Source organism: Felis catus, chromosome C1 (genome assembly GCF_018350175.1).
Source record: "Felis catus isolate Fca126 chromosome C1, F.catus_Fca126_mat1.0, whole genome shotgun sequence".
In the NCBI taxonomy this organism is placed as follows: domain Eukaryota; kingdom Metazoa; phylum Chordata; class Mammalia; order Carnivora; family Felidae; genus Felis; species Felis catus.
The window spans coordinates 48,373,068-48,399,037 of record NC_058375.1 but is presented as its reverse complement, the minus strand read 5'-3'; the positions used below and the strand labels follow the sequence as shown (position 1 = coordinate 48,399,037).

The 25,970-nt window shown below is 42.4% G+C and overlaps 1 protein-coding gene across 16 annotated transcripts in view; it reads right to left on the bottom strand.

Moving 5' to 3' along the window:
• FGGY (FGGY carbohydrate kinase domain containing) overlaps window positions 1-25,970 on the bottom strand; it is a 418,575-nt gene that overhangs the window by 333,653 nt on the left and 58,952 nt on the right. For all 16 annotated transcript variants that reach the window (XM_011284961.3, XM_045035922.1, XM_045035926.1 and 13 more), the window contains one exon: window positions 14,333-14,421. In XM_011284961.3, the coding sequence (XP_011283263.1) occupies window positions 14,333-14,421 (89 nt within the window). The remainder of the gene's footprint in view (window positions 1-14,332; window positions 14,422-25,970) is intronic.

Sequence of the window (25,970 nt, the reverse complement as noted above, 5' to 3'; positions counted from 1 at the left end):
TGGGGAATCTGAAGGGCTTCACAAATAACATGACATTGAAGATGGCAACAGCCACAGCTCACCAAATAGAAAAAAGGGCATGAAGGATATTCTCGAGAGAGGGAACAGTATGTGCAAAGACAAGAGGACTTGAAGAGAGGCCCAGAGACAGACGGGATGTCAGATGGGGCAGGAATCCTGGTGTGTGATGAAGAATGGCAGGAGATGAAGGCCACTCATAGCTCAGTTCTGTGAAAGCATCACCAGTTTTCCATATAATAAAATTTATTTGAAGCCACTTGTATGACAGTGGAAGATGGCAAGGAAATTGTATAAAGTGATATCATCTGTAGTCTATTTTATATATATATTTTTTCAGTTATTTTTGAGAGCGCATGCATGTGCACACATGAGCAAGGAAGGGACAGAGAGAAGCCTAAGCAGGCTCCAGGCTGTCAGAACAGAGCTCGACACGGGGCTCGAACTCACGAAATGCGAAATCATGAGCTGAGCTGAAGTTGGACGCCTAACCAACTGAGCTACCCAGGCGCCCCTGTAGGTTTTTAAGTGAAAGTCTTTATTTGCACTACACCATACAGAAGGTCAATGTTTTAATGGCAGACAGTAGTATTAAGCTCCATCTACTTCAGTCAAGTAGAACAGCAGCAGCAGGCACAGCTAACATTTACTGAGTTCTTAGCAGAATGTACTACAAGCTCTAGGTTCACGAACTCTTTCTAGCCTCATAATGAGCCCGCGAGGTACAAAGGAGGAAGATAAAGTGCAGAAAAGGTAAGTAACTTGCTCAAGGTCACACAATCAGTTCCTGGGCTCTCATGTTACCCCAGAACCTGAACTCAACCTCTTACCCTTGAGTTCACACGCCTTCCTCGACAAAGGATTCCATCCTCTCATACCACTTCCCAGGGCAAATCCAGGTTTGAAAACTTTTATATGCGGGGGGGGGGGGGGAACTCTTTAAAAAGAGGAATACAAAATTATGAATATAAAGTCAGGCGTAATGATGAATATTTACAACACGAAGAAAATGAAAAACAAATAACTAGAGCTTTGGGATTTAAGTCCCATTTTTTTTCAGAGATCAGCACTGCCTAAGCAACAATACTTCCTACAGCAACCTCTTCCCACTTGAAACACCATAAACCCCCAACAACACCAGCTCTCAAAAGGGCCCCCACAAGTGAGGGTTTGGCTTAAGCTTCACTGCACCCACTCTGTGGGAAGCCCACCTCTGCCACTGCCCAGAAGTCTCTTCAACTTTTCCAACCTACTGCAACAAATGCCAGATCTTGAGAACCAAAGGAGGCGGTCAGTTCAGCCATAAGACAAAAAGAAGGTAGAGCCAAGTTCAGTGTGAGAGGAACTAAGGCTTTTATCCTTTCTCCCCTGCTGAGAAGATGGGCCACAGCAAGAACTACACCTTCGGAGCCACAGAGATCTAGATTCGGATTTTCTCTGCAACTCAGCAGCTGTGTGAGCTTGAGTGCATGGTCTGACCTCACCGGATCTCACTTTCCTCATCTGTAAAAATGATACCGAGTAAGGGTCGAATAGCACACTGCCAGGAACATCAGCCCCTCTTCCTCTGGATATGCCTTTCCTGTGCTTCCTTCTGCTTCATCCTCCCTACCCCACCTCATGTCTGAGGGTGAGTAGGTGGATCCCCTCTGTGTATCCCCAGCACATCCCATGGAGACCTCCATGGAAGCACATCATTGTCTTGTTAACTCAGCAAGCACTCCGTGGATGCAAAGATGAAAATACACACTACAGCCTGCAGGAAACTCACGCCTAGTGGAGAACCACGGTCGTGGAGCCTTTCTCCACCGTGAATGAGACGCTTGCAAGGGCTGGAGCCATGCTTTGGATACAAGGAAGGCTGGACCTGACTGAAAATACCGAGTTCACCTCCCACCTCTCAGCCGGTGCCCACACCAGCCTCATCCCAGCCCGCTCGTCTGATTCCACTTGGACCTTCTCCCAACAGGCCCCAGCGATGCTGGCCTGTACATCCTTTGCATGGCGGGATCGATGTAGTTTGGCTTACAGGGCACTGGGCCCATTGTTGGCACTCACCTCTAGAACAAAGAATACTGGCCCTTCCAAGGCCAAACAAAGGCAGACTTCTCCCCCATGGATCTCTGTTCCTTTATGAGCAACAGTATGCAGACCCCTGGTCCTCCACTGAACTACATTTAAAATAGCTTTTGTGAAAGACAGACACAGTGGCCATTTTTTGTGTATGTGTGCCAGCAGCAATGAATTGATTGTAATATGAACAATGTGCACTTCTTCCCACTTCTGACAGAATAGATGACATTGTGTCGTGGGCTGGGGAGGGGGTTGGGGGAGGAACTAAAGAAACCAAGCCTTAAGGTTTATTACATGAAATTCTGATAAAAAGCACTTCGAAGCCTCTTTCCCATCATCAAAAAACCACACTGGGCAAGATCAGAGCTTAACAGCCAACAAAAAAACACATTCAATCCCTGAGATCATTTTCCTGAAATAGAAAACTACATATGTTTCTCAAATTTCACATCAAGCCACTGCAGAGGCCAGACTGCAGGGCTGAATTGGGCCAAAGTAAGTGAGAGAGAGAGAGAGAGAGAGAGAGAGAGAGAGAGAGAGAGAGGAGAGGAGAGGGGGGATGGGGTGGGAAAAGGAGTAAACAGAAGAAAATGAGCCCATTCTTCCACATCACCACATTTCTCTAGCACAATCTAAACTTACAAACACCCCCAGTTTCACTGAACTTGTAGTTAAGGTTGCTTATCGGGCAGCCTTTACTTTGTCAAATTAAGACACATTGCCTTGGATTAGCAAGACTCCTTAAATTCAAAATGACTTCATGGTTGGCTCAGAGTTCAGTGTCTCTGGGGCCGGCCGCCAGGAACATAGCCACTGTGGAGGCTCCCTCCCCTCTCCACACTGACCTGCCTGACTTTTCCATGGAGACGGCAGAGCAAAATCCCAAGCACACAGGCTGTCAGTGTTAATTAAAAGTCCAAACACCTCTTTAGGAACTATCTCCAGCTCAATATTTACACAGAATATAAGACTCCTAACAGGCAGGGCTGGAGAGGGAGCGAGAGGTTGAGGCGGAAATAGGTCTGAATGGCATTTGGAACCCATTAATTTTTAAAAGACAGGCTGCCACCCTATATAGACCCAGAGAAGTTCAAAATGTAACGAAACCAGGAAGATGAATGAGCCGAAGGTTGTTTAGAAAGCCTGGGGAGAGCGCTCAGCTTTTGAAAAGAATAATATCTGGGCAATAATGAGAGCTGACACTTTTTATTGGTGAATGCGGTTTTTGGCACATTTTAAAGACACAGGTTGACAATTTTTTGTATTTAACAAAAGGAAAAGCAATCTTCTAAATGGCTTGGGAACAAAGGGCTCCCTGACTGCAATTTCTTAATAACATTTAAGAATTCTCTTCAAAGGCCCTTGACAATAATTCAGAGAGAGGAAGAAAGGAAAATGAAGAAAACAAGAAAAAAACCCATTATACATAAAAAAGAAACTAAAGAAAGGTGAAGAAGCGAAGAAAAAGATACAGCATTTTGACACCAAATTCCAGCCCAAAGGGTTGAATTTTAATGGTAGAGTTTAACGGTACTCTTTACAAAAGAGTGAGTTTTAAGAAAGAATCCAAAGAGAGACTTTGGTCAACACCATTACCTCTCACAGACTGAGAACTTTAGTCCCAGGAGGGCTAAAGGGATCGCCTAATCCAACCACCATTTTTACGGATGAAGAAATGGAGTGCCAGGAGGTCCAAGGTCACCTGGTTCCACCAGGCACTAGCCTTCCAACCATGCCACCATGTGCATCTTATGATGTAGGTCCTGAACACTGGCAAGCCTTTACAGTAGCATGAGATCCAGGAATGAATCTTACTCCTTTCATCAGTGGCTGAAACCAGGTCCCCAGAATCACAGAGGTCCAATATACTCAATAACAGAGTTCACAGAAGAGCAGTCCAACCGAGGCAGACACCCTACATAGGAAACAAACGTCAGAGTCCACAAAGACCACAGTGCCCTGTCCATTCTGAGACGCCTTCTCAGGTCAGAGCAAGGACCCCAAAACAAGGTGTAATATGGGGATGTCCCTTCAAAACCTAACCACTACTTCAGCCACTGGTTTCACCCCCGCAGAGTGAGACCCCGCTGGGATTCAGTCATGTCACCTGGAAAATGAGATCTCTGTTTAACACTTTCAGAGTTTCAAGCCATTTCCAGCACAGAACAGACCATCACACTATTTGCAAATAGGAATCATATTCAGAGGTCCTTCTACTTCACCACACCAGAAAGAGCAGAGGGGATTATATTCTCAAAGTGATGCAAGGTCTTAGTGAAGAGCGTTAGGTAAAGGAAATGCTATATTGCTGCTCGCTTGGAAAATCACAGTCATACTGGCTATCATCTTTCAGGCATACAAAATTCATGTCTAGATGTAAGCAGCAGACAGCTGAAAAAAAAGTTCATAGACACTGAACAAATTGAGACCAGCAGTTCTTAACGAAGGGTGTACGGACAGCATAACCACCCGAGCTCATATATTTTTTTTATAAGTTTTAATTTTTTCAATGTTTATTTTAAGAGAGAGAGAGAGTGAGTGAGTAGGGGAGGGGCAGAGAGGAAAAGAGAATCCCAAGCAGGCTTCATGCTGTCAGCACAGAGCCTGACTTGGGGCTCGATCTCATGAAACGTGACATCAAGACCTGAGCTGAAATCAAGAGCTGGACGCCTAACCTGACCCACCTAGACACCCCATCCACCCAAGGTCACACATTTCTACCTCCTTTGTTCCAAAGGACAAATGTGCACATTCTTAACCTTTTCTGCCACATTTGCTTTATTGGTAAAAAGTGAAGGAAGAAACTCATTCTTCGGCACAGTCTCAACCTACCAGATAAAGAGCGAAAGATAGTCAGCGATCCCAGAGTAAAGCATCAGCGTAGGGCATCCGTAGGACTCCCACTCATGGAGGATCTGTGTCCCGACTCTGGCACCTCTGATAAGCACAGATGAAAGGCCTTCTCCTGCCCCCTGACGGACCCAGAATATTCCATTCTCTCCTGCCTACCTGGACTTTTGGCCTCTAGATACTGACCTGCCTATGGTCTCTCAACAACTACCCATTTCTTTCTGCCCAGAATAGCTGAGACCTTTGTTGACCGTCACACTCCACGACATGCTAAACCTTTTGATCACATCACAGGAAGCCAAGACAAAACCCCCAAACGGGGCAGACAGGCTGTCAAACAGGTTATCTGGTTGCTACATGGCCCATCCTCCCCACCCCATGCATAAGCTATTTAAAAAGAATTTAGGTCCACCTTAAAATTTTAAAATAAAAATAACAAGAACTGAAGAGAAAGAAAACGGAAGTAGCACTTTTTGTGCCCTTCTGTGTGGCAAGTACCAGCTAGAGGTTTTCCTCATGCTGTTTCCCTTTCTCCATGAAGCAAATCGAGGTACTTTTTGTCCTCCTTCAACCCTAAGAGGAAACTGGGATTGAGAGGGATTAATTGGCTTGCCCAAATTCACCCAGCTGATGAATGAGAGAGCAAAGCTTCGGGTTAATTCTGTGGCCCCAGGCTTTACGTGTATTTGAATAGTTCAAACAAATACGTACCTACCCGGTGCTAGCTTAGACAGATCGTATTTTCTTAGGAGCTCTATTAATACATAATGCAAGGAATAAATGAATGACTGAATGAAGGAAATTGTGAGCCACAGTTGCTTCAAACCACATATCACCTCCCCCATGACTACTACCATCCTCCCCCTCCTCCTGATCACTATCCTAGATGGATTATAAATTGGTATCTGGGATATAGGTAATGTAGTTTACTGAGAAACTACAATTCTGTGATTATCTTTTTACCTGCCCAATATTAATTCCCCCTTTTTGCTTTAGTAGTAAGAGAAACCCAATGTCATTCAGGTAGCAATGGGTCCAGCTCCAAGCCTCGTCCATCCAGGCTCCATTCTGCTAGGCATGACCATAATCCTGAGGGCTGGCCAATGATATACAAACAGAAGTATTATGTAGATCTTCTACAAATGTTGTTTAAAGAAGGCTAACTCAGGTATGTGGCACGTTCTTTTTACACACCCCTGTCTTCCTTCTTCCTGATAGAAGGAATGTAGACTGGACAACAGAGATTCCAGCAGCCAACTTGGACCATGGGGTGACCTTGAGAATGGAAATCAGGGCTAATGAAAGTGAATTAAAAATATCAAAAGAGCTAGTGTCTTTGATGACTTCACAGGCTGACACAGTAGCCTAAGACTCCATATGTCTCCATTTATTTACAGAAGAGAATGAACCCCTTATGCATTTAAGCAACTGTTTTGTGTGTGTGTGTGTGTGTGTGTGTGTGTGTGAATTTTCTATTATTTCTATTATTTATCCGTGAAGAGATAAATACCATATTTTTTCTGTAGAGAGTGAAAACACTCTTCTTTCCCAAAAATAAGGATAAAGTAAAGCTAATACTTACAGGCCATTTCTCAGCCCTTTTAGATACACTAAAGAAGAAAAGAAAAGAAAAGAAAAGAAAAGAAAAGAAAAGAAAAGAAAAGAAAAGAAAAGAAAAGAAAAGAAAAGAAAAGAAAAGAGCAGTTGATGTGAGAGGATGATGGAATTGTTCTTCCCAGAACCTAGAAACATTGTTCTGGAACTCATCCTTCAATACAACACTAAAACAATGCTAGTCAAAGAGCCTTAGCATTCATCACGTCAAGAACAAGTGTGATCTTTTTTTCCCCAGAACTCTTTAATTTTATGATACTTCTAGAGAATCCTTATCCAGTTTCAACCAAGGTCTGGTCAAAAAATGTTACCTCTACCATGATCTAGGTTCAATCAATTTTACTTTCATTCAGATTTCTAACATTAAAAAAATCAAGTCTTAAATCACAACGAGAGTCTATAGTTATAAGGACAGCTATAATAAAAAAAAAAGAAATTAAGAAGGAAATGAAGTGTTGGTGAAGAGGGAGAAAAATGAGCATCCTCATACATTACTGGTGGAATGGAAAATGGAGAAATCTGGCAGTTCCTCAGAAAGCTACATGCAGAATAACCATCTGACCCAGCAATTTTACTCCTAGGTATATTCCCACAAGAAATGAATGCAGAGACTCAAACGGATACTCATACTTCAATGTTGATTGCATTATTCACAATAGCCAAAAGCAAGAAACAACCCAACTGCTCATCTTGGGTCCATCAAAAGATGAATGGAAAAGCAAAATGCAGTATATGCCTACAATGCAGTATCATTTAGCCATAAAAAGGAAATTACGACACATGCTACAACATGGATGCATCTTCTTTTTTTTTAAGTTTATTTATATTGAGAGAGAAAGCACACACACATGAGTAATCAGGGGAGGGGCAGAGAGAGAGAGGAGGAGAAAGAATCCCAAGTGGGCTCCTCACTGTCAGCACAGAGCCCGACACAGGGCTCAATCTCATAAACCGTGACATCAGGACCTGAGCCAAGATGAAGAGTCAGACACTTAACTGACTGAGTCACTCAGGTGCCCCAACATGGATGAATCTTGAAAACATAATGCTAAGTAAAATAAGCCAGCCACAAAAGAACAAATGCTGTATGACCCTACTTACATGAGGTATCTAGAATAAACAAATTCATAGAGACAGAAAGCAGATTAGAGGTAACCAGGAGCTGGGGGAAGGGAGGTATGGGGAGTTATCGTTTAAAGGCTATGGAGTTTTCTGTTTGGGGAGATGGGTAAGTTTTGAAAATAAACAGTGGTAATGGTTCTTCAATACCATGAATGTAATTATCGCTAGTGAACTGTACTCTTCAAAATGGTTAAAATGGTAAGTTTTCTGCTACATATATTCTTTACTACAATTCACAAAAATTAATAATGTAATCTATCAAAAGCACTGACCTGTTTTTAGTGACTTACATAACATGTGAATTACATCTCAGCAAAGCTGTTTGTTGGTTTATTTTTTAAAAATCAAGTCTTATATATGCAACTGCAAAAGGCAATCAGGAAGTGAAGTACTACCGAAGGGATGTGGATTGCAAGTATGTTACCAGAGGCAGGTACAACAGCGGAAGTTTCTCCCTTCTTCCCACCAAGCTGCTGTCTCAGCCCCCAGGGAGGAGGCGGCTGCCACCCAGCCTGCTGGCTCCACTCAGAGCAGCACCAGAAGAACCACAGCTGATTTTGCACCTCACCCCCTTTACTTAATTTCCTCCAAAGGGGCAAGGGCTCATCTGATTGGTGACAGACTGGAATATATTAAGCCATGTTTTAAGGGTGACTGTGTGAAAGATAGGTGATGAGTCATGCATAGAACAACATCAAATGCACTCCTTCCCTTTCTATGCCCAGATGCAACTAGCATGCTTTGGCCTCAGGTAAGCACACCTGAACATTCAGGGTCTACATCCATCTTGCTGACTCTATTACTTGAGCTCTGCTGGACATATCCAGTCTTCCTCCCCCCATATATGTACACATACACCTGAACATGAAGATGCTGGTTCAGTCGCACTTCTGGGCTGCATTTTCCATCCAGTATGCCAGAAGCTCTACATATTGGAGGTTAAAGTGTCATTTTCTAAAATAATGAGGTAGGTTTTCATTCTTCACTTAGCTAATATGCTTTTTATGTAGTCTCTATGAGTCAGAACCCCAGTGGCAACCAAGAGTGAGTTACTCTTTGAACCCTTAACAACAGGGATACCTGTTAGGAATTCAAATAATGAAGATTAATGTTAATTGTCCTAAGTGAAATAATGGCAGTGTGGTTACATAGGAGACTGTCAGGGCTCTTATGTGATCACGTGGCATAATTGAGGAGGAAGCAGATGATGTCTACAATTCATTTACAAATGGCTCAGCAAAATAAACACATTAGAGACAGAGCAAGAGATACAAATGGAACAAAATGTTGAGGAATGTAGGTAAAGATAGGGTGTTCAGTATACCATTCCCTCAACTTTTTAGTTGTTTTTTTTTTTTCAAAAATAATATGTAGGGAAAAATACCAAAACAAAAATTCAATGCTTTTGATCAATGACATAGAGTTCTCACCAATATTTAAGAAAACACCAAAATCCAATATGAGCAACTGACATATGTAATACTAATAGACATAATTAATAACTGCCACTGACATAAATTAATAAAACCAGTGGTTGAAATATATATGAAAAATTAACTGCATTTAACAGCCAAAAATTAAAATAAGACACCATTTTAATCCCCAAAACTTGGCAAAACTGACACAGACATTATACCGACATAGGACAGAATACAATACAGGTATCAAAAATATGTTTTCAGATAGTATTTATTGATATAGAAGATAGAATAATATATGAAAAGTAAATTGTACAAAGTAGATTTACAATTAAAAAACACACAGTAAAGTCTAAATAATGATACTATTTTTGAAACCCTTGAAATTATATCGGAAAATGGCTACAGATCAGGATCAATAATCAATCTGACCATAATCTTCTCTTGACAGATCAGTAAATAACCATTAACAAATTAACAGTACAGTAATATCTCCTACAAACTCAAAACAGAGAACCATGCAAATCAGGAAAATAATTGTTATTTTAAGAGGGAATATAGTTTCTCAAAATCGTAAATTCACCTCTTTAAACTAGAAGACAGAATATTTATGGACAACTTACACAGAACTATACACTGCAGCAGAGAGGAAAGAGAAGGGAAATAAACATTTCACATAAAGAAAGGGGAAAACCAACCTGAGATTTTAGCCATCAGCCCTCTTTTCTCATATGCCATTGAAAAGTCTCATAAATTCTAACATGTAAATTCTAAGGCAAACTTACCAATGTGTCTCTTGTACTTAAACAGTCTGACCGTTAATTTCTCTCAGTCCAAAGAAATAAAAACAAGTGAATTGAAAATAGACACATCTCACATACAGAATGACTCAAAATAATGTTTGTAGATACTCTGCCCTCAAGGAGGTGAAGCATAACTCCCTACTCGTTAAATGTGGGCTGTGCATGGTGACTTCTTTAAAGTTTCTTTATTTTTGACAGAGAGAGAGAAAGAGTATGAGTCGGGAAGGGGGAGAGAGAGAGGGAGAGAGAGAATCCCAAGCTCCAACTCAAGAGTGAGATCATGGCCTGAGCTGAAATCAAGAGTCAGATGATTAACCAACTGAGCCACCCAGGTGGCTCAAATCTCTTTAGAGGAGAGATTTATATATGTGAATATGTTTTTGTCCGATTATAAAAAATTACATTGTTCAAATTTCTGACTTCCCATTTCTCATATCACCAAAATTCTGGATAGTTACCCACTCATGGGTTAGAATGGGGCAAATTGCTAAAGCATCTGGCTTCAGTTTTTCAACTGCAAAATGGTACGAACACCATCTGCTTTAACTAAGGGTCATGAGGACTAATGGGGTTCACATTTGTTAATATGCCTAGCACAGACAGAGAGAAGGCACCTGAAAATGATAATGATAGCATTATTATTACTAACAAAAACAGCTATCAGTATTTGCATTCATATGATGGAGCTGAGTTACAAATTAATCCCAAGCCAGGTGGTGATTTTCTCAGTGACCCAGATAAACAAGAGTCGCTACCACATTTAGGGGGATGAGAACAATAACTAAAGGCGGGAGGGCAGAAAGGAGAGGACAAAATCTGATAGGGGAAGAGGAGGAGGAGGGGGAGGACTTCTTACACAGCGTCACTGCCAAAAACAAGTCTGAAAGCTTTAAGACAAGGTGAAATCTGATCACTTTTTAGCCTTGACTCCACTAGAATAATAAAAAGAAAGAAAGAAAAAAAAATACCCTCTGGTCTTTCTGGCACTCATTTCCCCAAAGTCTCCCAGAACAATCACATTAAGAGCCAAATAAACACCAAATCTGAACCTCTCCTTGGCCCAGAGGATGCCAAGTTCATGTTTCACTCCCCAAAGTTTTTTGGCATTGGCACATTCAAACCCAGACCTTCATCTTCCTTATTCGAGAAGAGGGGACAGAGGATGGGGATTTTTCCATTAAAAGAACCATGCAGTGTTGCAATACTGTGTACCACACATGTTGTCCACAGTACCTCTAACTCCCCCAATAATCCTAAAACGACACATCCGGATGAGGACCGGAAGCTCAGTGGGGGGAACAATTCACTCCATGTTCTTGCAGACAGTACACAGTGGAGACACTGAACCCAGGTCAGCCTGACTACAAGGATTTCCCTCTTTCCACTATGCCAGACACTTAATGCAAAGACTTCCTGCCAAAATCGATAGAGAAAGGGAACTAAATAAAATGGCTAATTCCTTCAAAACATTTCTCAGCACTGCACTGGAAGTTTTTCTGTGACCTTAGTCAGCCCAAACAATAATCCCATGGACTGTTGTCACTGTCCCAATTCTACAATCGAGAGACCTGAGAGGGTTTACTTGATTCATCCTAATAGTGCACAGGCTGAAACAGAGAAGGGAGGAGGAGCTGAAAGACTGAGGAATGAACAGGAGAGATAGATATAAGAAACAGGGGTTCCAGGGGGAGGGCAACCACCTCACAAGAGAAACTCAATCCCTGGTGCCCAAGGTCCACAGGCCCTGCTCTAGGAGAGGGAAACTGGACAGGAGGTCTCTGAAGGTACTCATAAGTACGGGGCAAGGGTAGGGGAGGAAGCGAGAATTGCAAATTTGTAGTAATTAAAAGAGAATGACTCATGGGTGTCACAGTCAATTTTTAAAAAATGGCAGGGATAACCGGACAGCCAATAAATCATTTCTGAGCATTAACCTTTCTGCTTCCTGAGGGTTTCAGACTGTTGTGGGTGGGGACAGAAGCCCCCGAGAACATTCTGATGGGCCAAGAAGTTCTCCATTTGAAATTTACCAAGTCCTTTAACTGTTTTTAATACTTTCAATCCCTCACAGGTGTGAAGCACCTTAGTGTCATCTATCACTTTCATGTATATTCTGTTAAGCCTTGTTGTCCAAAATTACCTAATCATATATAACCACCTGGGGCACTTGTTTAACATATAAATTCCCAGACATCCCAGGTGAGATATGCTTAAAACTGGAAGCCCTGGGGAACTGTGCTTTGGAAAAATGATTCAGCTGATTCCTATACTCAGGCTAGTTAGGAAAGACTGCTTTAACAGGATCCTCTCAACAAGTTTTCAAGATAGGTATCCTGATCCCCATGTTAAACATAAGGAGAGTATGGTTCAAAGAAGGAAAGGACACGCCCAAGGTCACACAACTCCTGTCTGGCAGAATGTAGAACCACAAATGACACTGTGACTCCACAGTAGGTATGCATGTCATCTAAATCTGAGCCCCAAGAAGTCCTCTCCTTGGGGTCTTAACTATGGCATCAGAGACCAGGAAATGGGAGTGTAGACTATCCAGCACCATCAGAAAGAACCAGGGAAGAAGTCAATGCCCTGGGTTGAATAACACTCAAGGAAAAAGAGGACAGCAAGGTTCTCCTCTATGTGTAGTTCTATTTTTGAGTCCCCAAATTTTGCAGGCCAATGGGGTATTTCCAACACCCCCACTATTAGCACTCTTTTAACTAATAGGTCCATTTGGCTAAAATGATGGAAATACTTCTTTCACTACTGCACAAAGGTAGGAAAAAAGCCTGGAGAAAGGTCCTTCCAGAAATAACCTCTGGCAATTAATGTCACACCAAAAGAGGAATGCCCCAGATGAGATCTTAAAATCCACACACTGACATCCCCGCTGGTGACTGCAGTGTAACAGTGACTCAATTGTGCCTTCTGGGGGTAAAGTTCACACCAATCCCCAAGAGCCTGCTCCCCCAGACAGGGTTAAGTACCTGAGGTGTGCAAAGGATGAAGAATGATGTGCCTGCGAAACATGTCCTCTACTATCTCCTTTCTGGAAGCCCCTAATGCTGAACTCTTATCAACTCTCTATAAGAAAAGTTCTAAATCATACAAAGTGAGCTAGACAGGAAGAGCACAAGAAAATGGCACTCGTAGTCCCAGCTTCTCTTGACTTTGAACAAAAAAGAAAATGGGGACGATTAGCCTTCCCTGAAGGAGCTGACTTTAAGATTCAACACCTGCCTCTCCCTAAATATATAGATATAGATATATAGATATAGATATAGTTTATATATAGTTATACAGTATATATATATATATGTATCTATATATATTTAGTATATATATATAGTATATATATCTACATATATTCAGTATATATTTATATATATTTAGCATATATAGATTTATCTATATATATTTAGCATATATAGATTTATCTATATATATTTAGTATATATTTATCTATATATATAGTTTATATAGTATATATATAATATAAATATAATATATATGCTATATTATATAGTATATATAATATATATAGTGTATATATTATATGTATATATATATAATATACACACACACACACACAATATATATACATAGTTTATCTGTCCTCGGGGAATGATCCCCTTCCTCACAGATTTGTTGAACATAAATTATCTAAATTATTTTCAAGGTAAGAAAACCCATCTCCCACCCTGCCCTACTGCCCCTCCGTATGTATCTCCTGAAATCTGAGGCCAGGATGACAATAGACTTGCATACTTTGTGATTTCATGTCCAACCTGTCTCTGTTAAATACACACACACACACACACTGTTAATTACAGCAGGCTGCTACTTTACACTATTTTTTAAATTGTCTCTGCCATGTAGCACATACTTATTTATAATATTCATAATTTACGGAAAAATATTGTGACTTCAACATACAGACCTCTACATTCTGCAGTGATTCAGGTATATTACTATAAAAAGCAACACACCCATCCAGTTAAAATCAACTTCCTTGAAAAACATATCTTTTGCCTCAATTTTAGGGCCTATCCAGTTAAAATCAACTTCCTTGAAAAACAGATCTCTTGCCTTCATTTTAGGAGCCAAAAAAAATATTTTTCTTTTATTCACCATGTAAAAGGCACCTTTAGAAAAACAGTCACATTTCATGACGAACTGTTCATGTCTCCTTCAAATGTGTCCAATTTTAATGAATGGTCTTCACCTTGGATACCAACATTCCAGGCTGCATGGGAACAATGGTGTTTGGGCATGTGCAGTGGACGTGGAAGATGGATTCAAGATGTTTCAAGTATGTAAAATCACATGCAGATGTACAAATAATACGTCCAGTCAAAGCGAGTTAAGAAAGCAATATATATACAGACACCCGAGAATGGATGAGCGCAAATAAAATCCAACTTGTAATTAACATACCGTGCTGTGACACCTGTTGCCTTCCACGATAAGAAGTCTGGGAGATCAAAGAAATGTCCCGCCTTATCCCAGCAAGTCTCTCTTAAGTTCTGCCAAATTAAATACATATTAGAATCAATTATGGGCTTTTTTTCTACCCCTCCCCTCTTTCAATAATGTTTCAAATTTTTCAAAACAAAAGCATAGCCAACAATGTCCAAGAAAACATCTGTTCAGGGGCTGGGGGCCAGGGGGCAGGGATGGTAGAAAAGTAGTACCTATAGAGGAAAGAAAAATTGGCAATTATTGATCCTTCCCCAAATGGCCATCATCTCCCTTTTATCCCCTTGGCCAACCCAGAGGGAGAAGATGCACACTCTGTGGGGGAATGCAATCTATCTTCCTCGTGAAGGGCCACAGGATACACTTCAAGGCATCCAGTAAGATTTCAAAGCTGAACAGTTTTAAGTTGGGAAGAAAACCACCCTAAGAAACTACCCCATGGAAGAGAATATGTCCTGCCATGTAAAATTCTCCCCACACCAACAGGTTCCAAAGGCAATAAAAAAGTTGGTCCCTGCCTTCAAAGAACTTCCAGTCTAAGCCAATGAGAATGGCACAGAACCAAGGTATTCTTACAAGATACCTAAACATTTGTTTCTTCCAGTCTCTTCCGCAGTGCCAATGTGGTCAGAATTTTTCTTGCCACTGGGCTTTTTCTTTCCTCTGTCACCTCTGTCTGGAATTCCTCAACTACCCCCCTGTGGCTTCCCAGGACCCAAGTCGCCTGCCCCTTTGGTTAACCCTATCCACCCTTCCTTGGAGAAGCCTTCCAGGATCTCCTACTCAGGGTGGATCTGACTCTCCTACAACCCATACCATCCCACAATTATTTGCGTGCTATCTTTCTTTCCCACCAGATTATAAGCTCTACAATGTCAAAGAGCCTAGTTCCTTTCATGCACTATGATATATCCCACAACCTTCTCCTCTCCTCCCCCTACCTAGGACTGGACAGTTAGCTGTGAGGTAAAAACCACCTGCTTCCAATCTGCTTATTACACACTTAACTGGACCAGGGATGGACATGTGACCTAACTGAGCCAATCAGATTCCTTCTCCCATGAATTTAGACTCAGGATCCAAATGGAGTCATTTCACTTCTGCCTATGAATAGAACTGGAGGGGAGATAAACTTGGAAACTTGAAGTGGCCCTTTTCTGCCAAGTACCTAGAGAAGCAGAACTTCACAAAGAGAAGAGTAAAGCAGACAGAAGCGGTAGCAAGAAAGGTTTCCTACCATCCAGGCAACTCTCCAAGTCCTGGTTTCAATTATTTCCTTCCCAAGTGGCTACAACTAAAAGGAATGTATCATAAGTATACAGGGCTCTTGGGGGAACCAGGGGGCCACGATGAAGAAGTTCCCAAAGAGACGTATTCTACTGTCCGCTAGAGGGTGACACACAGTGGACGCTCAATAAATATTTGTTGAACAACTAGACAAACTGCTCATTTTTACCTTCCAATCTCTCTCATGTGAGTAATGCTTCAGAGTTTAGAAGTGGATTCCGCGTGCGTTATCTCCTTAGAATGAGGGAAAGTTCTGAGTATTATTACGACTACTTTACAGACATATTACTGGCCTTTATCTACCTTTGCCCTCAAATTCTCTGAGTTCCTACTTCCTCCTTCCCTATCACTACTATATGGACTATCTGTGCACAACAGAGAAACTGAGTATAATCCCAGGTACAGGGTCCCATTAAAATGACAGTAACATCAAAAGGGTTCAGATGTAAATGGCAGCATGAAGCCAATTTCCTATTACTGTTGTTGTTTATTTGTTTTAAATTCCAAAGCACTGGGGTGAAAGCTTACATTTAGGAAGGGCTAAGCTCTTTGAACGCCCATACACGTTAACGGTAAACAAAGTGAAACTTAAAGCTGACCGAATGTGCCTAACACTGCTGTGCCTTAGTAGTATCTTCATACCCTGATAGGTCACAGTCAGAAAATGGTAGTCTGAAACTGTGTGAGTCAAACGACTTGGATGCCTTCGGGGCAGTCCCCAAAATCTCTTTCCATGTGCTTTGTGGTTTCAGTGATCAGTTTCTAGGGAGAAAGAGAAAACGCAGCCTCCTTCTATGGGCTCCAGAAATCCAAGGCCAGTCACCAGAAATGAACCACTAAACCACGGCAGCAACACCCAGTGCTTCAAGCCAAAGCCGAACAATGTTCCTAAACTCCAAAAACAACTGCTTCTGTTAGATCTCGTATACGGTCATTAAAGACTCTGCATAATGAGAGCTTTCAGCCTGGAGCCACAGGGACATCCGCTGTGGACAATGGGACCCAAGCAAATGTCTCCAAGAGAACTTGAAGCTTCTTGCCAAAAAAAGAGACACGCTGCAGGCAGGAGGCATGAGGCAGCCAGGGAACATCATTTCTTCTTGAAACCATGCCAGCTTCATCTACCAAAGCCACATACCCCAGTCCAACCTCTCTCTATAGGATGAGAAGCCAGAAGCATCTAATTAGAGGTATGAGGTATCCTTAAGAATAGGCATGGTCTTGGAGGAACAGAGACCAGCAGTCCCCGCTTCCTTTACAAAAGCAGTCTGGAGATTAGCCAGAAAACAGAAGGCAAGGGCACCTGGGTGGCTCAGTCGGTTAAGGGTCCAACTCTTGATTTCGGCTCAGGGCACGATCTCACAGTTGGTGAGATGGAGCCCAGCATTGGGCTCTGTGCTGACAGGGTGGAGCCTGCTTGAGATTCTCTGCCTCACTCTCTCTCTCTCTCAAAATAAATAAATTTAAACAACAACAACAACAACAAAGAGAAGAGGGCAGAGTTTGCCAGGATGAGAGGGAATGTCTCCTAAAGCCTGATCTCTTACTTTGAGATGCTGGCAGACTATCTGTGACGATCTCATGCTGTTTTTATGTTGAGCTACATGATTCACAAGTGCTTTGTCATCAAATGCCAGATGGGCCAAGAGCATGTAGCCCCATGGATGGATTTTTAATCCAGTTCTGTGGGAAAATCTCTCTTTCCATCCCACTCTCCAGTACATGGTCCCAGCTGAGGGCCTCAATCTTACTGAATTACTTCTATTTTTGTAACCATTGGGCCTGCATGAAGACACCGTGATTGCACTCCTATATTTGTCCACAGCTCACAAACAGCCCCCGCATGCCTCATCTCATGTGATTCTCAGGGTGGTTCAGAGGTGTGTAGGCGAATATACGGCAGTCTCATACTAAGGATGTACAAACAGTTTCAGACAGGGCTTACGCCAAAGTGACATGGGACTCGTAGCTCTAAACTGAGTGCTCCTTTCTTCTATGTCACAGTCACCACTCTGAGGCTCCCAGACCCATCAGAGATGTGGGGTTTGGCCTTTGGGGAGATTCATAATGGAAGCTACAGCCATTCTTTACAGAAAAAAAAAAAAACAAAAGCCTTTTCCAACACATTTCTGTACACAATTTAAAATTTTTCAAGGGCGCCTGGGTGGCTCAATCAGTTAAGCAACTGACTTCAGCTCAGGTCATGATCTCCCAGTTCAGGAGTTCAAGCCCCGCATCGGGCTTTGCACCATCAGCAGATAGATCCTCTGTGCCACCAACTCTCTGCCCCTCCCCCCCCCCGCGCCTCTCTCTCTCTCTCCCTCCCTCTCTCTCTCTCTCTCAAAAATAAACATTAAAAAAAAAAAAAATTTTCAGAGAGAGGTCACTTCCAATCCCAAGCAGCTCACTTAACTTCCTAATAACACCTTCCACGCACAGATGGTGTACCAGAAACAGAGAGCACAGAGCAGGCCCTCAACACACACCAACTTCAGCCGTATCTCATCATGTGACAGCTGAAGCCAGTTCACACTCAAAGCTCTCTGTGCGGAACGAGTTCAGCCTATCCTCCAGTTACCAAGCAACTAACAAAAATGAGTCTTTTCAAGAAAGAAAAGAAATCAGCTGTGATCTGGGGTATAGGACTCGGCCCTAAAGGCTTCTGCGTTCCAATAACAATCCTTTTGAGCTCAGCGATCCCCCAGGCTTGAAAGCAACCAAAGAGAACAACTTTTTCCTTTTTTTTAATCACCTATAACTTCATGAAACCACAGCATTTCTTGGGGGGGAAGTTACAACTCAAAGCGCACACAGTGGCGGGGCTCAGCAGAGGGTGGAGGCAGAGACATACACCCAAGATTCAGAGCCAGGCAGCGGCCGCCCTGACAGCCTCAGGGCATAGAGATGGGAATTTCTCCCATGCCCTCTCTCTGTCATGTCCAGGGAGGCAGCGAGGTATCCCCTGGATGCTCGATGTTGAAAGAACTAATAGGAGACATAAAGCAGGTCCTTCAGTGTATGTCAGGAGACATCAGGGCCTAGAACCGGCATGAGAAGGTAGAGATGAGCAACTCAAAAGTATTTTGTTGTTAATTGCACAAAGATTCTGTCTAGGCTATCTGCTGTGTGCAGTGGGAAAAAAACAAAAAACAAAAAAAAAAAAAAAACAAAAAACAAAAAGGGAGAGAACAGAGCTCCCTGATTCCCCACCCAGTAAATGATCCTTCCTGAAGAGCCCAAGCACTCATGATGTTGTTTTCTAGCATAACTACCCATGAGAAAGCAACATCTTATCCTCCTTCTACCTTCACGACTCCAAATTAGGGCACAGGCTGATAGGCCAGAGAAGAAAGAGAAAATGTAATCCTCAGTGTCATTCTTAAGAGAAAAGTGACGCTGAAAACATGGAGTGGGTCACAATCCCCAGCCAGAAACCTCCCAGAATGAATGAAACAATTGTGTGTTTCAACCTCCCGTCCACAAAGAAAAAGACCAAACACCGGACCTATTTCAAGTCAGACAGGCAGATACGCTGAGATGTTTGTGCTACTAGAGGCATCTTGCTAAAAACTGAAAACTTACCATTACATTGCCTTGTTTAAAATGGTCCGACAGCTCCTCCTGGCCTCGAATCACATTGAACTCCTTGGCATGGCTCTCAGGACACTCAACACCCTGGCTCCAACCTGGCCATTATGATGATGAATCCTTCTGGGCTCATCTCCTAGCATGCTCCACCCGGTACTCACCTCATTGCCTTCACTTTGCCCAAATGCATTATGCTCCTCTCCATTTCCAGGCCTCTACTTTGATTGACTTCCCCACCTTCTCCCAACACCAAATTTCTACTTTTGATCCATATGCAACTCAAATGTCACCCTTTCAGCGAATCCCTCCAGTCCCTCGTCGTAGCCCAATTATATATACACATGCCTAAATCCACCTCAAAATGACAAACTCTCGGAGGGCAAAAGCCAGCTCATACATGGAAAAAAAAAATGCAAAAAGTTTCAGAAGGTATAAAGAAATTTCAAATCAAGACCTTTCAAAAGAAAATTAGAGCAGAGCTAGAGGAAGATGTGCGCAATGGAAAAGGTAATTAATAAGATGATGTATGACAATAATGTAATGAGCCTGATACCCAGGTTTGGTGAGTCAGCCTCATAACTTTATCATAATATTTTGTGTGTGGCCATATATTTGCCTCTAATGAGTAATCACAGACAAGGTTCAGAGAAGGGAAAAGGCTTTGGGGTTAGGGTTGCCAGAAAAGCTTCATGGGGAAGAGATTTGAGCGGAAGCCTAGAGGTCAAGTAGACTAAGTATCTGTGCCACTACTGAGAATGAAACCCAAGGAACAAGTGTCTGAATTGGCCAGACTGTCCCCATTAGAGAAGGATTTATTTAACTGTACCATCAGAGAATTTACTTGTGAAACGAAATAAATCCATTGTATAATTTCAACTATTTCATTCTTAAGAACTAGATTTATATGCATCCTCCCCCACCATCTCTCCTAAGGCTCAACTACTGTACAAAAAGGCAAACTTAACAACCCACACTAGTGTTGATTTCCCAACCATTAAAAAACATGCTCATTTTCATGAAAACTGATCATATTTAGTAAAGCTGACTTTGCCAGGGATGTGACACCACCACACGCATTAGGAAGACAAGGCTGTGGAATATGGGCTCTAAGAACATCAGGCAGACCTGAGTGTGATTATTGGCCTTGCCACTTCCCAGCTGTGTAGCTTTAGGCAAATTAATTCTCTAAGTCCCAGTTTCCACAAGTGCCATATTACTAGCATCTATCTCCAAACATGTTGTGAGAAACAAATGAAATAATGTAGAGTGCCTGAGAAGTCGACAAGTTTCATTCCAATTACTGCCACAGAGTTCCATGTTTTTCAAAGCACTTTGACATGCATGATCTCATCTGCTCTGTATAATTCTGCGGAGCAGGGAAGGCAAGAAATTATCAACCTCACCTTGAAAGTTGAGAAACTAAAACCCAGAAAGGGAGCACACTGTCCTAAGGTCACACACAGATAAGTGTAAGACAAATTAAATGGAGATCTCTAATGACCAGCCCAGTGCTAGTTCAGGTGCCCACCTCCCTAAAGCATTAATAAAACGCAAAAGCACCAGGAGGAGAGACGCTATGGTGATAGAGAACACAATTCCTTGTGGGTGGTACGGTCTACAGGAGGGAGCAAAGGAGGGAGTCCTAATATGAAGAGAAGGCTTTGGAATGGGTAAGAAGGTGTTGGAACAGACATGAAAGAAAGCAGAAGATCTGGACAAGTGAAGAGGTGAGGAGGCCTTGCCTAATACCTCATTCTGGATCCTTTCATGACCTTCTCGTTGCTTTTCCATCTTGAGTACCTTTTCCTTAGTTGCCCTTTAAGCGTGGGCACTCCCCAGAGTTCCTCCCTCACGCAAATGCTCTTCTTACTACTCACATGCTGCCTGGGCAATCTCAATTACTCCTACTATTCCAACTAACTTACAAATTGAATGACTGATTTGCCAAATCTCAAACCCCATGTTCTCCTCTGAGACATGCCTTCTGGATGTTCCATTGCACCTCTAATGCAACATGTGCAAGAAAGAATCTGTTATTTTTCCCAAAATGTTTTCCTCCCCCTTGATTTCTTTGTCAGTTGATACACTTACCCAAATGGTCATCTTCCACTTCTCCTTCTCTCTCATTGCATACATCCAATCATCCATATCATTTAAACTCCCAATTAATTCATGATGAGGTCTCCACCTCTTATTAGTATTAGAGTTCTCCAGACAAAGAGAACCAAAAGGATGTATTTATTTATTTATACACACACACACCCCAACCAAAAGTAACAAAAAAAAGGAACATCATTCATTCAAAATAACGTTTTACCAAATGTCTGGGCACTTTGATGCCCAGTCAAGTGGACACATAAAATTAACCATCAGACTACCTCGTATCATCATTATCCTTTTTCAGTCCATCACATTCCATTGCCCAGATTACTGCTATCATACCTATGGCATACTCTAGAAGTTGCCACAATTCTTCCCTTCCCTGTATTAATGCCCTTTGCAATATAGCCCTGCAGCTCTTCTCATCACGAGGTGAATCTCTTTCTACACCACTTCACTTGGTCTTGCCTTACAATTTGCTTTGACCACTGGAATGGAGCAAAGGTGCCACTGGGCTACTTCTGAACACGGGCTTCAAAACACCTTGCTTTTGTCTTCTTGGAATATAGTGCTGCCAGGTGAGGCAGCTCAGCCAGGCCTGCTGGACAATGAGAGAACACAAGGACATGTGGTCAAACATTATTTTGAGTTTATCTGAGAGGGTGTTTCTGGATGAAATTAACATTGGAACCAGTCGACTGAGTAAAGCAGATTGCCCTCCCCAATGTGGCCTCATCTACTCAGTTGAAGACCTCAGTAGATCAAAAAGGCTGAGTAAGAGGGAACTTCTCCTACTTGAACCACCTGTGCCAAGGCTCCAGCCATGCAGAAGAGCTGAGCAAAGCCAAGATCAGGAAACCCTACCCCAGAAATCTACTCTACTCTTGAATCAAGAGTCAAGACCAGAAAAATCATTTATCTTAGCTCATCCCAAATCAGCAACCTGCATAATTATGGAGTAAATAATTGGTTAGTTTTATCCTCCATTAAATTTTGAGGTGGTTTGTTTCCACCCTAACTAATGCTTTCAAATCTTACCCCCTTTCAATTCCACCACCTACACAGCCAATTAGAATACAACAGTCTATGTATGGGGCACCTGGGTGACTCAGTCAGTTGAGCATCCAACTTTTGATTTCAGCTCAGGTCATGACCTCAGGGTTGTGGGATTGAGCCCCACACCCAGCTCCGCCCTAAGCATGGAGCCTGCTTATGACTCTCTCTCTTTCATGGGGCACCTGGGTGGCTCAGTTGGCTAAGCACCAGACTTCGGCTCAGGTCATGAACTGCGGTGAGTTCGAGCCCCATGTCAGGCTCTGTGCTGATAGCCTGGAGCCTGCTTCAGATTCTGTGTCTCCCTTTCTCCCTGATTCTCCCTGCCTCACGCTGTCTCTCTCTTTCAAAAATAAACATTAAAAAAAAATTCTCTTTCTCCCTCTGTCCCTCTCCCCCACTCATGCTCTCTGTAAAATAAAAATTTTTAATAAAAAAATAGCCTATTTAACATGTACATTTAACTATATAAATAACTCATTCATTCATTCATTCAATAAGTATTTATATGGTATCCTCTACATGTCAAGTACTGTGCCCAATGCTAGGAAAGGAGCAAACAATAAGAGCTACCACTGACAGGGAGCTTTCAATCTAATATACTTGTGTCCTTCAAAGTTTTCTACTACCTTTGGAGTTAAAAATAAATTCATTAACATGGCATATACAATCCACGTCTTACCAGCTTCATCTCTGATCACTCTGAGATACTATATTAGAATCACCCACATATACTGTGCTTTTTCTTACCATTATATCTTCATTCATAGTGTAGCCTATCTGGAATACCCACCCCTCTTCAACCTGGCCAACATGGACTCATCATTTAGGACTCAACTCAGATAGTATCCACTCCGCAAAATCTTCTGAATCCCCGAAGCTGAGTAAGGTGCTCCCAGGCTATGCCCTCTTAGTACCCTGTGAATATGCCTATCATGGCTCTTCCCATCCTATCCATTCATGTGTTTGTCTCCCTCACTACACTGAAAGCTCTACGGGGGAAGGGAGGGGGGACTATGCTTTTTTCAATCTCTCTATTCCTAGGTCCTAGGATAGTATCTGATACATAGATGATGAATAATGTTAGCAGAATGGATGAAAAAATAAATGAGCAGAGATGTACAAACTAAATAGGAGTTTGTGGAAATGGGAATAAGGAATGAATGGATAAATGAATGAGGTTGTGAATAAGAACTGTCCCAGTTTCTCTTTCCTCATTCAAGTTAATGGCTTTTCACCATCTGACTTAGGAGCAGAGACATTCTAGCCAAGCCAGAATGCCAGGAAGATAAATTTCTCTTCTTGGGGTTAGCAGGTCTTTGGAGAAGTTTCATTTTAATTGGAAAATGGATTCATTCACTTCCTGGCTTGGACTCCTGGGTCAGTGCAACACCATGTTGAATGGCTGCCAAGCACCATTGGAAAGGGGGCTGAGACCAGAACAGCACTCTGTCAAAAGTCCAGTGCACCAGGACACCTGAGGACAAGCTGGTAACAGGTCCAGGCTGACTGACAGGAATGCCCCCTCCTCTTTCTTCCCCAAATTTCCTTCAACCCAAACTTTACCTATCCCCAAACCATAAAGGGCAGTGTGCTTTACCGTTCCATTTGGCATTTCTTTGGGCTTTATTTGGTCATATATATCCTTCCTGTTAGAGAGTGCCACTGTCATTTCCTACAGGGCACAGACGAGGTCCACAACAGAGAAATCCCTTCACAACTCAACTAGTAGAAAAAGAGCACAACTTCATAGCCTCTTTCTTATAGTGGATGTGAATAGCCCAACACCACAGAAAACATCCCTTCCAAAGAACATCTCTTGCATCTTTGGTGAAGGGTTGTTGGAGAGGGCCCTGAACACTCTCTGATTTTTGTGACCCGGCTCCAGCTCCCTCTTTAGCCTCACCTCTCAACACCTTCACCTCTCAGCACCCTCACCACCCCTGATTCTCCAAATGGACTGATGCATTGGCAGTTCTAAAAATTGCAATATGCTGTTCTACACGGAGGTGCCCCTGAACATTCTGCCGCCTCTTCCCACAAGCCAGACAGCAGGGGTGCAGATCCTGGCTCAAATACTTCATAGCCATGGGGCTTTGGGAAAGCTAAATACTCTTCACTTCCACTCCCTTGTCCCATAATAATTAGAGTGAACAGTAACACCACCTCCACCATAAAGTTGATGAGGGAACAAATGAGCCAATGTCTGTGAAGTGTTTAAAGCATCTGGCACATAGTAAGTACTTCCTAAATGACTGTTCTCATTATTAGAATGTCAACAGCACGACCCGTATCCATCTTCAGTAAGGAGCAGGAACTTCAGGGACTGACACATCTTGGTTCAAACTTTGGTTCTTCTACCAAAACTTGTGTTACTTCTGGCCAAGAGTCACCTAATATCTATGGGTCTCATGTTCATCTACAGCAATGTTTAACTCTAGTACTGTCAGTAGGATTCAACTCAGTGAGTTTATACATATTAACGTGCTCATCCTGGCACATCCCCAGTAACTATTTGTTTCTTCTACCTTCCTTACTCTTCTCAAATTATGTGGGAGCCTGTCTCTCCAACAAGACTATTTTCTCCTTTAAGGGGAGGCCCATTGTTTACTCAGCTGTATCCCTACAGTGCACATGAAATAATTATTTCTCAAATGAAGTATTTATTGGCCATGCTACAATCTGTCCATCAGCCCTGGTTTGTGGTCAGGTGTGCTAGGACCCTGCATGAAAAGTCAGGCATATGCTGGATCCGATCCTCACATTGCTTATTGAGTAGGTGAAGCAAAGGGTCTGCATGTGAACCCTCAGCAGGTGTATAAACAGTATAGAATAATTCAAGTTTGACAATGCCTGTTACAAACTAAGGATGCTGCATAGTCGTGATAGAAAGAGACAGCTGTGGGCAAACAGCCAAGGGAAAGGTGTTATGTGGGAGGAGTGTCTGACCTCAGTGTGGAGGGAAGGCAAAGATCACGGGAGATGCGGGAGGATGGTGGTCCAGCCAGCACAACTGGCTGAGAAAAGTTCAGGAGAAGGATCAGCTATATATATCCCTGGCCATGGAAAAGGAATCCTGAGAAGTTTAGCCTGAGTGATGTATGTTGAAGTACAGTAAAAAGAAATCTGAATTTGTATTACACACTCAGGTCAGGGGAGAATGGGAGCTACCATCAGTCCTGGGTGGGGGTGGTTTGTGAATACAGTTTTAGAAAGGTTAGGACAGAACACCATGTGGGAAGTCTGGAGGAGAGAGGAGACAGGAGGACCACTTTGCCATTTCTGAGACAGAGCAGGAGAAAGCACAAGAAAAGGAAGGAAGGAAGGAAGGAAGGAAGGAAGGAAGGAAGGAAGATGAAGGCAAAAGAGAAGATGAACAAGAAAAAAAAACAGGAAAGATTAAGTAGAAGAGGAAGGAAAAGAAAATAAAGACAGAAGCAAAAGGACAGAGAGGGGAGATGGAATGAAGTAAACACATGGGAACACATGAGAAATGAATACAATGAGAAAGCCAGAACAAAAAGAAAAATGAAAAAGATGTGTGGAAGACAACAGCAGGACCATGGCA